The 17,825-nt window shown below is 38.8% G+C and overlaps 1 protein-coding gene across 9 annotated transcripts; it reads left to right on the forward strand.

Annotated features, from left to right (window-relative positions):
- Window positions 1-3,103: 3,103 nt before the first annotated feature.
- Zfp983 (zinc finger protein 983) lies at window positions 3,104-17,498 on the forward strand. 9 transcript variants are annotated; one of them, XM_030250067.1, is made up of 7 exons: window positions 3,105-3,404; window positions 4,335-4,477; window positions 4,799-4,877; window positions 8,738-8,864; window positions 10,051-10,143; window positions 11,445-11,571; window positions 13,847-17,498. In XM_030250067.1, exons 5-7 carry the CDS (start codon window positions 10,114-10,116, stop codon window positions 15,070-15,072), a joined length of 1,383 nt encoding a protein of 460 aa, XP_030105927.1. In that variant the 5' UTR covers window positions 3,105-3,404; window positions 4,335-4,477; window positions 4,799-4,877; window positions 8,738-8,864; window positions 10,051-10,113; the 3' UTR covers window positions 15,073-17,498. The 9 variants fall into 9 exon arrangements, with proteins under 9 accessions (XP_030105928.1, XP_030105930.1, XP_030105927.1 ...); XM_017317669.2 differs by having other exon boundaries at window positions 3,107-3,404; window positions 4,335-4,430; window positions 8,628-8,864; NM_001357098.1 differs by having other exon boundaries at window positions 3,143-3,404; window positions 8,628-8,864.
- Window positions 17,499-17,825: the final 327 nt, after the last annotated feature.

The raw sequence follows: 17,825 nt of genomic DNA on the forward strand, positions 1-17,825 counted from the left end.
GGGCTTGCATGGCCTTGCCCTATTATACATTACTTTTCTGATGTCTTTGTTTGTTTGATTGTTTGTTTTCAGAGACAGGATTTCACTCTGTAACCTTGGCAGACCTGGAACTTACTCTGTAGATAAGGCTGGATCTAAACTCACAGAGACCTGCTTGGCTAGGTCTGAGTGCTAGGATTATAGGAGAGCATCACCATATTCAGCTTGTAATGTCTTGACAGTACCCAAGGTAAAGGCACAAACTACTTCATAGGAGTGAGTTAAGAAGCAGATGTTATGTTTGCTGACATTAAAGACTTCTGTTATATTAAATTGTAAGCTCTAATTGAAATAAATGAGTATCCAGGTGCATATAAAATACCAATTGTAAACAACATGAAATAAATAATATAAAATAGACTACAGGTAGCAGTGTCACTCGAGCAACTATACAATGCAACCCTGAAAACAATCCCAAGACCACAATGACAGGATTCTATCAGAACTTCAAAGAACCAACAATAAAGCAGCTCAACATTTAATAATTCTTGACATAAAAAAGCAATACTTCTTATGAATTTTTGAATAATTCTTTGATCGTGAGGTTTATTCTGTTGCTATGGGTTGTAGTGCTAAATACTTGCCCCAAGGTCTTATTGCTCCCAGGGACTAAGAAATACACACACCAAATAATGTTATGTAAACTTGCTCCTTAATTTAAAACTATTATTTGAATAAAGATGTCAACAGCCTGTAGTTGGGTAGAAGGGAGGTAGTCAGGTTTCAGTTCCCAGGCTTGTAATCTGAGGCAGAGACCATGAGCAGAGAGGTAAAGAGAAAAGAAGATGCCTTGGGTTAGATGAATAATGAGACAGTGGTCACGAGGACGGACCAATTGGATAAGAGTAGCCAAGGAGAAAGGTGGCAAATTATATCACGGAGGTATTGACAGAAAATAAACAAAATTCCTTAGAGGGTTGATATCTGCTCAGCTCTAATGCTTTAAAGCTTATTATAAATATAAAGGTTTTGTGTTTTTTATTTGGGAAGTAAATGATCTAAGGCAAGGTAGAAACTCCCAATTAATATTTACTACAACATTTGGAAAACCAACATGTGACACAAACTTCCTTTAATCTAAATTATTTCAGTTTTGCAGATAAAAGGCATGTTATCCCTTTAAGATAAAAGCCATGATGGCAGCTAGGAACGAAAGAGAAATGATTCCTTGCCAATGTTGGGTTTTCCCCTAGCTATGTGGTCAGGGTTCCGAGTACAGGTTAGAATGCATGCTGTTTTGCTGAGCGTGATTCCAGGGTTTCATATCTCAGGCTAAGAAAGAAAGAGCTGTGCCCCCCAGAGCTGACAGCGGGCCAGGCAGCAGAGACCATGGGCTACAAATCATAGGCTTGAACGCCAGCCCTTTCCTAGACACTGCCTCTGAACCATAGCTTTTTAAGCTGGGGACTGATGTTTGCCTAGTCAGGGGTTCGGGGGTTGGAGGTGCAAGGCTAAATGCCTCTGCTGTGCAGTTAGTCCATCAATCACTCTAAGAGCTGGCTGCATGCCTCCTGTAGCCAATAGTTACAGTGAGTCACCAAAGTCTCCATAAAATGTGGGGCTCCCACAGGGAGACTAATGACAACTCCTGACTCTTGATATTAGCTCTTTCTAAAGCAGATAATGAGTCCAGCATGGTGGCACATGTCTGTAACCTTAGCATGCTAGAGCCAGAGTAGGTTCATCTCAGTGAATTCAAGGCCAACTTATCTTGCAAAACAACAACAAAGTCAACAAAAACAAAAATCCCATAAGATACTGATGCTACCAAGCAATAAATTACAGACTGATGTAATCATTTAAACTGTTGCCTTTAAAAACAGGTTTACATGGCAAAATCCTGTCCTGAATGAATGAATGAATGAATCCTCCCAATCTTTCTATTATTAACTATTTTACACTCACATATACATGTATATACACACAGAATGTGTGTGTGCATTTGTGCGCTCACATCAAATACTGCCCACTCTCATCTCCTACCTCTCCACTATCCTGGTTCACAATTCCAACAGTCACTCTACTGTGTCCATATCTATTCATATTGCTTGTGATCCACTGAGATGAACCAGAGCCATTTGTGAGACTGTGGGTTTGGAGCCTGATGTGTGCTGGACCCTGATATGCTAAAGGCACATCACTCTTCTAGAATCTATGAATCTATCCATAGTCAACATCTGAGAGGTTGTGTGTGCCATTCCCTAACCTACACTGACTGTGGTCTTGTGTGAGGCCAGTGCACATAAAGACAGCTGCTGTTGGTTACTGATTACAATAGTTGTATGGTCTGGAGAATGCTGTGTCGTGTCTTAGCCTTTCCCCTCCTTTTTCCCTTCTTATTTCCTAACCACCTCTTCTTCCTTGGTGGTGTCCCCAGAGGTAGAGATTGATGGTGTAGCTGACGGCTTAAGTTTTACTTATTTTCTCTATCAGGATAGTCAAGAGTCTCTGCACCCATCACTCTATTAAAAAAGGAAGGAAAGAAGGAAGGAAGGAACGACAGAAGGAAGAAATTCTATATTTTCTCTCAAAGGACTTTAAGTATGAGTCATAGAAGGCTAATGTCTTTCTGAGTTAGTGAACTGGCAAGTCTGCCTTCTTGTGGTGAAAGCAGTACACTGCGGGGTGAATTCTGCCTTGGGCTGGTAGCAAAAGCTACCAGATCTCTGACTTAAGTTCTTTAAATGTCTCTCCCTAAGTCAGAATTTCAGTATTTTGGCTTCTCATGTTTGTGTGTTGGGATGGGAGAGCCTGTTGCTGTTTGGTATGAACTATGTAGCCCAGAGGCTGGTTGTCAAGTCCAGGTGTCAGGCTATCTTGGATATAAAGGGTTCAAAACTCACTGTGTGTGTCAAACATTGGGTGCACAGCCTCCTAGCAGGTCCACTTCTCACTTCTGGTCTAGGCTGGCAGCAAGCATGAGGGGAGACTGTTCAGCCTGACATCTGGAGCTGTGTGGAAGGCAGCTTGACACAGAATGGGAGGGAGCTATCTCCGTAAGGCGGGGCCACTTACCCGGAAACAGAGGGTGTGAGGATGTGGCCTGTTGAGGCGGGTGTGTGATGTAGAAAAGTGTTCAGAGTGGGAGGAGTTAGGGGGTGACGTAAACGGAAGCTGGGAACCGGCTGATGAGGCCTGGGTAGTTGTACTGAGAGCCAAAGCCTGAGTGTCAATGACCTGTTCAGGTGCAGAGCAAGCAGGCCTGCACCGTGGGGAATCATGTGGTGCAGACCTGGGGTCAGAACACAGGGTGGACTTCGGGGAAGGTAAAACTCGGGGCTGACGTGGGCGCCGCGCGGGGAATGGTGGGGAAGTCTGCAGTGCAGCAGCTGGACCCGCCTCCCTACCGCCCTGGATCCTCCCAGGTCAGAGAAGCTGAGGGGCTGGGAAAGGGGAGGGAGGGGACCAGGCTGTGATCAGTTTCTCTGCTGTTCCTAAGGAAGCAAGCTCTGAAGTTTTGCTGTGGGTTTCTTCCCTTGTCAACACAATTTTAGGTCATATGAACTGAAGTAATCCTGATTTGTTTTTTATTGTTCACCTGATTGCCAAAATATTCATAGTAGAGTGGTCTAGGAGAATATTTGAATTTATCTTTTGATGCTTGCAAAACAGTTCTCTTTATTTAGGTGAAAAGGACAAAGCTCTTGGAATTTACATTCATCCATGCTAACTCCCTTGTTATACCCGTGAACATACTTGGTGACTTGGCATCTGCTGAGAGCTTTTAGACAGCAGTCATGAAAGGAGTGGCTGCAAATGTAATTGAATCCAAAAGCATATTTTTTTGCGAGTTTCATAGATATGGTTTTAACCATTAACATTTAAAAGTAAACTCTATACCCACCATTACCTTTCCTTCGGAGACATGCACTCCCTGATGTAAATGCAATATTCTGCTATAAATGCACCAGGCTTGTTGGCATGCATCTTTAATCCCAGCATGGGGGAGGGAGGACAGAGGCAGGCAGATCAAAGAGTTGGAGACCAGCCTGGTCTGCTTGGTGAGGTCAGGATAGCCAGAGCTACATGATGAGCTCCTGTCTCAACAACAACAAAAAACAAAAGGACAGAAAGAAAGAAAGAAAGAAAAGAAAATCGTGTTTTTGTGCTGAGTTCCTAGAACCTGGAAAGGCACAGTAGGCTATTTGAGGGTATAGGTCACAGTATTTTCACAGTTTGCGCATTATAAACCAGGTGGTATTGGCACACGCCTTTAATCCCTACATTTGGGACTAAAGGTGTGCACCAGGACAAGGACTTAAACTGCTGTTTTGTATTTTGTGGTCATTTCTCAGCCACTGGTGTGACTGTGGACTTCCAGAAGAACAGGCAGTGTCAGGACCCTTCTGGGAAGGCCTTGTTGCAGAATTTCAGCACTCTGGTTTGTGTGGGTGAGAACAGTTTGCTTCCAGCCTCCCTTGTTCCTCCTCAGGAAGAGGCAAGTTATTCTGCAATTGTGAGATCTTTGACAGTGTAAAGCTTCCATCCTTTTTTAGTCCATAATAAATTCAGAACCTCTCTAGTGTATCATATTCTCATCCCAGTCATTCAGTTCCATTTGTGCCCCTGAGACTTGACTGAGCTGTGACTGAAAGTGAGGTTCAAGTTACACTAACTGAAAATGCTTCCTAAATATTTTCAGTATTCTGACACTGCATGAGAATTGGGGGATCGCCGTAGAATTTTCTTTTTATCTCCTGAGCACAGTGCTGTGCCAGAAATGAAGGTGCTTGCTAAATACTCTTTTTCTCATGTGCAGGGTTCACTGATCACCCAGACCTGCTTATCTGTGGAAACCTAGAAGGTGGAGAGGGAGGAGACAGTACCTAAGGATCCAGGTATGTTGGAGGATTGGTGAAAGGATGGCAAGGGATTCAAGTGAATGTGGAAGTGGGACATGAAATCAGTTTTGCCACTTTCTGTTTCACTAGAAATAATTCTGGAGACTTCCACTGAGACAAAATCACCTCAGAATTGTCCTACAATTCTTCCTACACAAAAATTGAATGCTAGGAGGCAAATAAAATTTATTTGATTGTGCATGTGAGTGATGTTATGTAGAGTCCAAAATAAAGTTCAAGACCACCCAGCCCCTTCTCCCCTGAAGGGACGTTCAGAACCATAGCGGTCAAAATGACTAAGTCTGCAGCTGCCAAACCAAAATGAGCTGTTCTCAGAAAAATAACCATAACAAGATAGCAGTTCCCAGAGAAAGTCCCCTACCCTGACCCACACTAAATTCTAAGAAAGACCACAAACCACCCTGACCTTGTCCCTGAAATTCCCCTGACTCTGATAGCCATGATTTAATAGCTGTGAGGTTAATAGCTGATCCATAAGTTCAAAACATACTGTTGCTTTGCTAAAAAACCACAAGGGCAGGCAGAGTGAGCGACTAGGCCAAAGGGTTACTTAATCTTCCTATACAAAGCAAGGAAAGCCTAAAAAGGTTACTTGCTACACCAATTAGAATAAGCCAGCTAGGGGACTTTTGGGATAGCATTGGAAATGTAAATGAAATAAATACCTAATTAAAAAAAAAGAATAAGATACTAAGTAAATTTCTGCGAGTACGGAGCCTGTGGCTGGGAAAATGGTTATAGCCATGATCATTGACTGCCTTAAGCTTACTCTGTGATAGCCAGTGACAACTGGAAGGAAGAAACTACCTTTCTCTAATGATGACATGTACAGTAAGACTATAAAGAAGAGAAAAATCTTATTAAAAAAAAAAAAAAGAATAAGCCAGCTATCCTGTTGCCTAAATCTGCCTCTTACAAGGTATTAAAAAGTGTGTTCTTTGTTTGTTCTGGGTCTTTGTCTCTGGCCTGAGTGATGAGAGGAGGGTCCCCAACATGATGGATCAATAAAAAACCTCTTGCGGTTTGCAGTGAATGCACTTTCTGTGGTCTTTGTGAGTGAGGGTCTTTTGATGAACTCCAACATTTATCCTTATTCCATGCACATCACTGATCAAGTCTACATACCAATATTAAATGGTTTTCCTTTCAGTGATCTTCATGCACTATAAAATGATGAATATTAATGCATCTAGGTTTACTTATTGTTTTCAGAATTTTTGAGCTTCTGGTATTCTAGCACATTCCTTACCTTTTATTGCTAATTTCTCTATTCCTAAAAATAATGCTAACAGACATTTGATAAGAATCAGAAGCTATTATTTGTAGACCTATCCTGCCTTCCCTTTGGGATCTCCTATTGTCTGTTATCATGACAATTCCAAGTGGTGAGGTCATCTCTAGGTGTGATCCTCTTTGTATTTCCCAGCTCTGTGCTGCTCCTTGGTAATTTCAGGATTACTTTCTGTAAAAAATGCAAATAGGATTTAATAGGTATAGCTTGGAGTCTTAGATAAAACAAACCTCCTTCTAGGTTGTCTTCTCATGTTTGAGAAGCACTTAGTCAGGTTGCCTGTTTTCACATGTTTTATGTATTCTGCTATAGATATCTCCACTCTGGGTATTGTGGCATGCACTCATGTTGACCAAGGACTTTCTATCAAATGGACCATTATACCTTTTGTGAAAAGTCTTTATTTTGTATTTTAATACTTTTGTCTTGATTTCTTTTTGTCACTGGTATAATTATGGTCATCATATTTCTTCACTGCGTCCCAGATGCATGGCATTTAAAGGAAATTCCCTCTTTGTCAGTATTTTGTATCTTTAGATATGAAGTAAATATTTTGTAGAAAATATATCTTTTAATCTGGTGTCAATTTTTTGAATGTTGCTGTCTGTTTACATGTTTAGCTTAGGGAATATTATCTATTTACATTTCAAGAAGAAGCTATCTAGTCTGCAACCTGTGTTTGTGTTATTTGGTGACATTCTTTTGCAGGTTCTGGATCTGCTGCTCTTGCATTGGGCTGATCTGGAATCACATGGGGTAGCTCAAGCCTTGCAATTTTCCTGAGGTTGTTCTGTACCCTGGGAATTTGCGCATCATGACAAATTCTAGGCTTCTCTTCACTATTTCTGTGAAGTATATTGTGGGAATTTAAGTGTCATAGAGTTTGAACTGATATGGAAATCACTTCCAGAGATCCTGCAAATTTCCCAAAATTATGTCCAGTTCTGTCTGAGTAAAACATCTTTTAAGGTTCTTGTTAGTGTTTTCTTCAGTTCCTTCAACAAATCAAAGTTTTCATTGTATAGACGTTTCATAAATTTGGTTAAGTCAGGAATTTTTAATTTTGTTTTCCCTCCCTCCTTCTCCTCCACTTCCTCCTCCTTCTCTCTCTCTTTCTCTCTGTATTTGTCTTTACTAATTTTTATTATTCAGTTTTTTGTTAAAAAGTCTCTAAAAGAGTAACATTTGCTCAGAACCATCGAACCATCTCCCTCGACCCATATTAAATTTTATTTATGTGAGTAGCAATTACAGAAAATGATATAAAGCTATTTTGATTGATTTTATTTTTTAATTTATATAATCAAAAAGCTTGACTTTACATAGGCATGTATAATTTTAATATGTTTTCCTTTTACTATTGTACTTTTTTATATTCTTGAACATAACATTGCTACCTCCTCAGTCTGTGTATTTTCTGGAATGAACACTTTGTATGGATAACCATATGGTATACTGTCCTCTGCCAACTATTTCTCCAGCTGTAAGAATTCATTAGTGCTTGACTAAGGCTGAGGTCTAGTGAGCTTTCTCCCTTCCACGTTAGCATGTCTCTTGGTATTATTCTTGTTCAGCTCAGGTTTCGGCAGCTACATTTGTATGATTTTATATAAGTAGCTTCTCTGACATTTCTAGGAGACACAATGTCACAGCAAACCTCTATTATTCTGGCTCTTACTATATCCCCAACCATCTTGCTTGGTGATGCCTGAGTCTTAGCTGAGCATCACAACTCCATTTTGACTGATAGTGTTTTTCTGTAATGTTGTTCATGTCTTACTAAAAGAACTTGTCTTAATGAGAGTGAGGATTACATTTATTTGTGTGAAATAGGACAAATATTTAGAATGTTGTTTGGGATTATGCTGATTTAGTAAAGTAGTATTTGTATGTTCTTCTCCAAGATCCATGACATCATTAGCCCTGGGAAATGTGGCTAGGTTTTCAGTAACACCTGTGATTTCCCTGTTGTTAAGGTCTTAATTCCAATTAGAAGCTGTTGGTTGCCACCGAGGTATGTGGGCCACTCTTGAACCCTTAAGGTTATTGTGCAGTGCAGATCATTGTTGTGGTTCATACACGTCATATCTGGGTAGGAGGCTTGGTTGGCTCCCTCCTTTGGAAGCTTGCATGTTGCTTTCTTATACGATGAAAGCCAGTTCCCATGTATTGGCAGTCTCTTGGGCAGGTATGACCAACAACTTCACAGCATGGTTCTGGTGCCTGTTGTTGGTTTTGTTAGAAAATCTATGGCCCCTGTGAGGAGCATTATCATCCCAGATGAGATATTTTCATTTATATTCTAAATATATATGTATCCACACACTTATTAATATGTATTATAGGCATTATTAATGAATGGATAATAGTATTATTCTTTTTGACTTTTTAGACATCTTTACTTTTTTTTATTTTATTTTTTTTCATCCTTCTAGGTTGTGATGGTTTGTATATGGTTGGCCCAGGGAGTGGCATTTTTTGGAGGTGTGGCCTTCTTGATGTAGGTATGCCACTATAGGCTTGGGCTTTAAAACCTTCATCATAGCTGCCTGGAAGCCAGTCTTCTAGCTACGTTCAGATGAAGAGAAGAACTCTTAGATCCTCTTGCACGATGCCTGCCTGGACACTGTCAAACCCCCACCTTGATGATAATGAACTGAACTTCTGAACCTGTAAGCCAGCCCCAACTAAATATCCTTTTAAGGGTTGTGTTGGTCATGGTATCTGTTTATAGCAGTAAAACCCTAACTAAGACAGAAGTCATACTGTCCCTCCTCCATAATTAAATCTATTCCACCATTCTTCCATTTTTCCTCTTTAGATCCTTTAGTTCCCTGTTATTCCCCTTTCTATTATTCCCCCACATTCCACAATGATCTGCTTTTAGTTTTCTGGTTACTGCAGGTACTCCAGGTTGTGAACTCACATCAGAAGTTTTGGATCTAGAAACTTCCTATGAGAGAGAAGATGCAATGCCTGTCTTTCTGGTTCTGGGTTACTCCACTGACTGTGATCTTTTATTAGGCCACCTATTTACCTGCAACACTCCTGACTTTAATTTTCTTTACAGCTTAATAATATTCCATAGTGTATATGCACCACATTTCCACTCTCCATTTGTCCATTGAAGGCCATTTAAATTGTTCCCCTTTTTAAAGCTATTGTGAGTAGAGCAGCAGTGAACATCTGTGGAGTAGGACATTGATTCCCTTGAACACATGCAAAGGAGTAGAAGAGCTGTGTCACATGCTAGATTTATTTAACTTGAGGATTTGTTTATTTAACTGGTTTGTCCATATTGATACCCACAGTGGCTACATTTTTTGTTCATGGGAGTTTTATTCCTCATGCTTATTGTTGTTTATTATTTATTTATGTTGTTGGTAGGATTATGGGTGCTATTATTCTTTCTCTGTGAGAACTAGTATTTTTGCTGTTTTGCTTATGGATGATTACTTCTTAGTTCTCCCGTATTTATCTACTTTCCAAATAAAGTTTATTATTCCCATGTTTTCATGGCTAATCATTATACCTCTTGTGCATATTTTTCTGTAATTTATTATATACTAGGCTGCATTCGTGAAATGACTTGTATTAATTTGGACTATCTTGAAATACACTTATATCGCTCCATCAATTTAAAGAGATTATTTTTCTAGATGCAACAATATGCTTGATGGTGACTTTCCCTTTAAACTTCCAATATGGTCTCATGTTGTCTTGGTTTTGGGATCATTGACAGGATTCCTCATAGTATTCTGATGTTTGAATCTTGTTATGTGCTTTGACACTATTTTTTAGTAGATTTCAGTATTGATTTCTGCTTTTTCTTTTTCTTTTTGATCCCTTCTATGAAAGGACCACAAACCAGCTATTCATTGTTCCTAAAAGAGAAATTAAGAGAAGAGAAGAGAAACAGAAATGGATAATTTTCCAGTAAACATGTCCCAGGTCAGTGGTCATGTTTGCTTCTTTTCTAGAAATGTTATATTTTCAGGTATTTCAAGCTTTTAATTTTCTGTTTTTATGATTTTTTATTATAAGACACATTGGAAATAAACAAACCAATCACACACTGAAAATAACCAGAGCCAAAATCTATACAAACAAATGAGCTTTTATATGGTTAAATTAGTCACCTGGAACAAAAACTCTGGAGACTGATTTAACTTAATAGTTTCAATATCTGATATGTTTTGATGTACTTACCTACCACGAAAACACACAAAAAAGTGTGACATTGCAATAAAAAACATATGAATTAGAATTAGAAAAGCTATTAGTGTTATATCTTTTTTTCACAACTGGTGGTCATTACCTGCGTTTAGTCCTATCTCAGCCCCTGATATTTAATCTTTCTTGTTCTCTTTTCTCCATGCTCTTTTGTGTCCACATGTACATGGTTTCCGTAAGCAAATATTGTTACATAGATTGTGCATATGAGGGAAAATATGTTTTATTCTTTCTGGCAATGTATGACCTCACTTAATAGTACACATTCTAAGTCCAGTTACTTTCCTATAAATTACTATTACATTTCTCTCTTTACTTGGATAGGTTTCCATTTTATATGTGTAACATTTTCATTATCCATTCATGTGGTGGTAGACAATTAGGTTGATTAGTTTTTTGCAATGGTGAATAAAGCACCAGTAACCATGGGGTGTAAATAATCTAGAGTGGAATGTAGAGTTCTCTGGGTATGTTCCCAGGAAAGAAATTGCAGAGCCACACATTAATTTTATCTTTATTTTTTAAATACTCTTCAAAATTATTTCCATTTGAGTGCATTAATTTGTACCCCCCTCTCTCTTACACACACACACACACACACACACACACACACACACATGTCATCCCATCTGTGTTCCTCTATAAGGCCCAATTACAGACAGGATTGATTCAATGTCAATAGTTTAGCATGATTTTCAGGTATAGCATTTTAAAGCAAGTGTACTCATCACGAACTATCCTTCTGAGACATGCACACTGTCATTCTGAGAGACATAAAGTGTCCATAATGATAGATAATCATGTCCAGACCTCAATTGTGTGTCCTGTTTCATGGACATGCTTGTGAGACTATTGTGTCATCCTGCTTTCACAGAGGTAGAACATTCATTACAGAGTGTGAGTACATGAGAAATCATCTCACTAAGTAATGATCTTTGTTCATCTACATCCCATCTTCCTATTTCCAGAAAAGCACTGTGCCCAGCATCACATGGTCACACTGTGCGTTTTTGTTTCAGTGTCTGTTGACATTTGGGGATGTGTCTGTAGACTTCTCACAGGAGGAGTGGGAATGCCTGGACTCTGCTCAGAGGGCTCTATACATTGATGTGATGTTGGAGAATTACAGCAACCTGGTCTCTGTCGGTGAGAACATTTTTCTTGTAGAACTTCCACTCATCCTTTCTATATATTGACCTTAACAGTAGTAAACTCTGTTAAGCTATTTGAAAACGACATCAAATTAGGGAAAGTCTGATAGAGAAAGGAACTTTTTCATGGTGTTTTATGTTTTCTTTTCATTTTCTAGTTTAGAGGTGCCATGCACCCTTCATTTTATTTCTGCATTGTATAATATTTATTCCCATATCTTATAGATCCATGTACATCATTGTAATTACATGTTTTTTTGTTTTTCTTTTTCTTTTTTGGTTTTTCGAGACAGGGTTTCTCTGTGTAGCCCTGGCTGTCCTGGAACTCACTTTGTAGACCAAGCTGGCCTCGAACTCAGAAATCCACCTGCCTCTGCCTCCCAAGTGCTGGGATTAACAGTGTGCGCTACCACCCCCGGGCTTAATTACATGGTTTTAATTGTGAGAAAAACTCAACATAAGTAAATTAAAAATTCTCCCTTAATATGCTGAAGATTCTGAGAGAAAATAGCAACTGGGAATTCATTCCTGGATTCCTCTACTTTGTATTCTCTTCATGTACTGAGCAGAGTACTATGTTAGACACCTGTATTCTTTCTTAAAGTGTCTAGCATGGGTCATAGGTACCTCACAGAACACCTGGATTATTGTATGCAAGATAGGCCTGGTCACTAGTGTGGAAAAAATTAGATTGCCCTGGAGTGTGGAGAGGAGAGACAAGCCACAAATAGGGAGAGCTAGTGAGTAAGCAGGCAAGAGTGAACAATTACAGTGAAAGGGAAAGCGAAACTGGAAATGATTAACGTGATTCCCAATCATTTAGCCTACTATAATGGCCTGGTCCCAGAATGCATCCTACCTGTTGTAACTATTAGAAGAAATGGATCCCTGGGACTCTCTGACAAACCACTCTAGCCTACTTAATACCCCTTCGTGGTGAACAGTAGCCCATATGACATATACCTGGGTAACTTCTCAACCCAAGTGGTACTTTGTTTTTTTTCTTTGAGATAAAAACCTCTCTATCCCACATTGGTCTTGACTTCTTCATGTGTTACAGGCTGGCCACAAACTTTCAAACCTCACAAGTCGCTTCCCAAGGACTGGAGCTCTAAGTATACATTACCAAGCTTTGTTCAAACAAATGCTATTATTGTTGACCTTTGCATTTTTATTTCAATAAAAACATTAAAAATGAAAAAAGAAGATTCTGTGCCTTATTACACCTGAATTAGGATGAGGTAGTACTAGTATAAAATACAAGTTTATTTAACTATGCTGACCATGTGATTGGAATAATTTTCCAGATTATAAGTCTAATGTGAGTCCATGAAGTAACATATTCTGTAATTGCCTTCTTCATATGTAGGTATTCATATTACAGCCTTCATTTTCTTCTCAGTGGACGACACACAGACACCCTTCTGGAAAATGATCACCGAAGTCAGTGTATAGAGATGACTTGAAAATATCTGTATAAGGAAAGTTAAGAAACACAGCAGTGTGTGCAGCTCAGACTGTGGAGGAAAGAAATAAGCAATAGCTGCCCATTGCCATCCTACCTTAAATAATCCAAGAGCCTCTGATATTTGTCAAACTAGTTACTTTGGTTATATTACTTTGGAAAAATCTAGTTTGCCTTTTTTAGGAAAAAGAATAAGACCCTTTGCTGGGTGTGGTGGCACATGACTTTAATCCCAGTACTTGGGAGGCAGAGGCAGGTAGATCTCTATGAATTTGCAGCCAGCCTTATCTACAAAGCAAGTCCATGACTGCCTGGGCCAGTTCACAGAGGAAACCTTGCCTAAGGGGAAAAAAATAATGTTGGACGCTTTAAGTAAGCCATTCATATTACAAGGAATTGGGTCTCCTGAACAACAGTTTGAATTGCTGTACAAATTCCGTGAATCTGGGAGTGGATTAAACTCTTCCCCATCAATTTCTGTGAAAAAAAATTTAAAAAATAGAGACATATATTCTAAATATAATCAGTGAGCTCCATCCCAAAATTAATTATTGATCCCTCAATTATTTGATCTATCTTGAGCCATTAGACAGGTTTCATGAAGATCAGATAGCTATTATAAATCACAGACCCTTGAAGGCTGACATGCTATGTTTGTGAGAATATATAAAATTACAGTAAAAGAAACACATCCAAGTAGTTTCTGGTTGACTTATTTTAAGGGAGAATTTTTAGGAAGACAGTAGTTTTTAAAATGAATGATCAAGGAATAAACCCTACTCATCTGACTTTTACTCATTTTCAGAGAACTATTCCACATGTGATACTGTTCATCAACATGTGAAGACTCAAAAGGAGTCTTGTCAGCGTAATAATCTTGGTGAAATGCTTCGTGATCCCTCCCATGATGCACTTTATAAAAGAGGTGACACTACAGAAACTTCTAATAACCACAGATGCTGTAAGGACAGGGATTCCTCTGTTGACTCATCAAACCAATGCAGACATAGGAGCATCCACACTGGAGAAGAACCTTGCATATCTGAAGACTGTGAGAAATCTTTAAATGTGTGTTCCAGCATTATTCAAGATAAAAGACTCTACACTGCAAATAAAAAGCACAGAGAAGATGAATATGACAACTATTTCAACTGTACCTATAATCTCATGCAACAAAAAGTTTACCTTGAAGAGAAATCACATGAGTGTGGGAAATGCGGTAAATGTTTCAGTACCTCCTCAAGGCTCATTAAACATCAGAGAATTCATACTGGAAACAAACCTTTCAAGTGTGACATTTGTGACAAATCCTATAACCGGTGTGCAAATCTTAAAATACATCAAAGAGTTCATACCGGAGAGAAACCTTACAAATGCAAAGAATGTGGAAAGTCATTTCGTCAAACCTCCGTACTTAAAAGCCATCAGAAAATGCATACTGGGGAGAAGCCTTACAAATGTAAGCAATGTGACAAATCCTTTGCCCACTCTTCCAGTTTTAGGACACACCAGAAAATCCATACTTCTGAGGAACATTGTAGTTGTTCAGAATGTGGCAGGGAATTTCATCAGCTTTCACACCTTAGAAAACATTACAGACTCCATACTGGAGAGAAGCCTTACAAATGCAATGAGTGTGACGCATCCTTTACCCACTATGCATCATTAAAATGGCATCAGAAAACTCATACTCCAGAGATACATTATGAGTGTAAAGAATGTGGGAAATCCTTTCTTGAATTATCACATCTTAAAAGGCATTCCAGAACCCATACTGGTGAAAAGCCTTACAAATGTGAGGTGTGTGACAAATCCTTTTCTGTGAATTCAGCTCTTAAGATACATTCGAAAATTCATACTGGTGAGAAACCTTACAAATGTATGGAATGTGACAAGTCCTTTACTCATAACTCAAATCTTAGAGCACATCAGAGAGTTCATACTGGAGAGAAACCTTATAAATGTACAGAATGTGACAAATCTTTTACTAGGTGCTCCTACCTTAGAGCACATCAGAAAATTCATACTTGAGAGAAACCTTATAAATGCTAAGACTGTGACAAACCTTTATCCACCTTTCAAATCTTAGAAGACATCAGAGAGTTCATACTAGAGAGAAACATACCAATGTAAATCATGTGATATAGCATTTATCCAGTATTATATTGGCTTACAAATCCTAACATTATACGTAATAGAAACATAAGGATGAGAAACTTGTGAAAGCTTTTAATGAAGTTTTTTAAATCTTAGAAAATATCACAGAATTTAAGTTAAAATTTTGCAAATGCTATTGTGTGAAAAGTTCCCTTCCCCCTCCCTCTTCCTTTGTGTGTGTGAGTGTATAGATGCTTTTGTGGTTGTATCATTGCACTACATTGCATAGTGCGCATGGAGGCCAGAAGCTGGCAAGAAATCCCCTGAAGCTGGAGTTAAAGACATTTGTGTCTTTGGGAATTTTAGAGAATTGGGGCATTGATTCCCCAATCCTCTAAAAGATTAGCTCTTGCTTTTATATGCTAATCTATCTCTCTACCCCCTGGGCAGATTAGCAATTAAAACATCTTGTTCATCTTCCAAAAATTCATAATAAAATTATTAATCCCATGCACGTTTGTGAGCACCATTTAATCCCAGCACTCAACAAAGGAAAGAAGATACCTGTGAATTCAAGGTTGTCTTGTTATGGACAACTCAAGGACAGGTAGAACTATATAAATGTGTCTCAAAAAATAATAATGATGACAAAATGTAATAACATTAAAAATATGGCAGAGATCTCTAATTGTTCTGTACATCACAAAGTTTATATTTCTGAGAAACCATATAAAGTTATACCATATATAGTTCCATGTCTTGCTCTTCATTGGGAATTATACCTCCCCCAAATGCATTGAATTTGACAAAGCTATTACCTAGTGCTGAAATTGCTGACATAAAAGCAAATTCATCATGAGAAAAAACACACAAAAACTCTAATAAACTCTCATCTTTTATTCACCTTCAAATTCTTTATACTAGAGTCAAGCCTTACAAATAGCAAGAACATAAGAAACTATAAAGAGATATATAAGCTGTGCATGTAGCATCACAGGCATGCTCACAAACAAATCAGAAATTGGCAAGAGTACTGGGCTTGGTGGTGCAGACCTTTACTTCCAACACCCTGGAGGCAGAAACAAATGGATCTCTGAGTTCAAGATCAGCTCTCAAGAAAAACCAGTGAGGGTGCACAGAAATTCATTTTGCACTATTGAAGAAAAATTGGGAGGTATTAACCAATGTTTTAAATTAAAAGCATATAGCTGTCATTAACAGCCTGTCACTCTCAAAGAGGTAAGAGAGACTAAGGGACGCTCCATCAACTGTTATTAAATGGTAATCATCTGATTCTTACACAGTTGCTTGTTCTTAGAAACGTCTGAATGGTTGTGAATCTCTTATCTACTACCTGCTGTAAGAGGAGGCTTCTTTCACCAAGCTGGAGAGTTGTACAAACTGGATATGAATATTTAGATGCCAAATTAACAGCAGAATCACTAACAAAATTTCAATTAGGTATGTCCTTGGACCTACACTACCCAAGCCTTGGTGTTTGACCATGGTATAAATTCCTCTCTATGGGCAGGTCTCAAATCCAATCAAGAGACAGGTTGGCTATAGACATCTCATTTTTGTTGATCATTTAGGAGCATTTTTCCTCCCCACTACTCCAGTACATATTTGAACAATTCTGTTCCCAATATCCTCGCTCTCTTTCATATCACCCATAATCTATTATCCATTCTTGCTTCCTGCATCTCCCTTCTACTGGTCAATTTCTAGCTTCTACATGCAGTCTTACTTGAATGAACAGAAACTTTGAAGCTAAGATCCACATATAAGAGCAAATGTGCTGTTTGACTGTTAGGGACCAGGAGGCAGAATTCACCATAATTTCTAGTTATCTACTTTTACATCAAGATACCACACTTTTATTTTTATTTACAACTTGAGTAATATGTCAGGTTCCATAGATATGTATCATATTTTCACTTATCCATGTATCAGTTGATGGATATCTGAATTGATTCCGGGCCTAGTGTGGTGGTTTGAATAGGTGTGGCCCTCAGAGATTCATGTGTTTGAATCCTTGGCCATAGGAATTGGACTATTAAGTGTGGCCTTGTTGGAAGAAGTGTGTCACTGTGGAGATGGACTATGAGGTCTCTCAGGTTCTTCCCAGTGCAGAAGATAGTCTCCTCCAAGAATCCTGTTGAAGATAGTCTCCTCCTGGCCTTCTGATGTAGAACTCCTCTATTACCATGTCTGCCTCCAGGATGGCATGCCTGTTGCCATGAAGATAATGGACTAAACCTCTGAAACTGTAAGCCAGGCCCAATTAAATGTTTTCCTTTATGAGTTGCCTAGGTCATGGTGTGTCTACAAAGCAATAAAACTGTAACTAAGAAGTGGTACCAGGGACTGGGGTGTTGTTGTGATAGACCTGACCATGCTTTTGTTAAGAGGAATATGGACTTTGGGACTTTGGATTATGAAAACAGTGTTGTTGGTACATCTACACTATGGAATACCATAGCAATTGAAAACAAAGGTATCATGAATTTTGCAGGCAAATGGATGGAACTTGAGAATATCATCCTGATTGAGGTAATCCAGTCCCAAAAGGACATGCATGGTATGTACTCATATGTGGATATTAGCCATAAAATATAGGATACCTATGTTATACCCCACAGACCCCAAGGAGGTAAACAACAAGCAAGACATAAGAGGATGCTTGA

This window comes from Mus musculus, chromosome 17, assembly GCF_000001635.26.
Source record: "Mus musculus strain C57BL/6J chromosome 17, GRCm38.p6 C57BL/6J".
NCBI lineage: Eukaryota > Metazoa > Chordata > Mammalia > Rodentia > Muridae > Mus > Mus musculus.

Coding starts and splice junctions, on each gene's coding strand:
- Zfp983 (XM_030250068.1), top strand. CDS start 10,114: ATGGATAATTTTCCAGTAAACATGTCCCAG. Junction 10,144..11,444: donor TTCCAGTAAACATGTCCCAG/GTCAGTGGTCAT, acceptor TTTTTGTTTCAG/TGTCTGTTGACATTTGGGGA. Junction 11,572..13,846: donor CAGCAACCTGGTCTCTGTCG/GTGAGAACATTT, acceptor ACTCATTTTCAG/AGAACTATTCCACATGTGAT.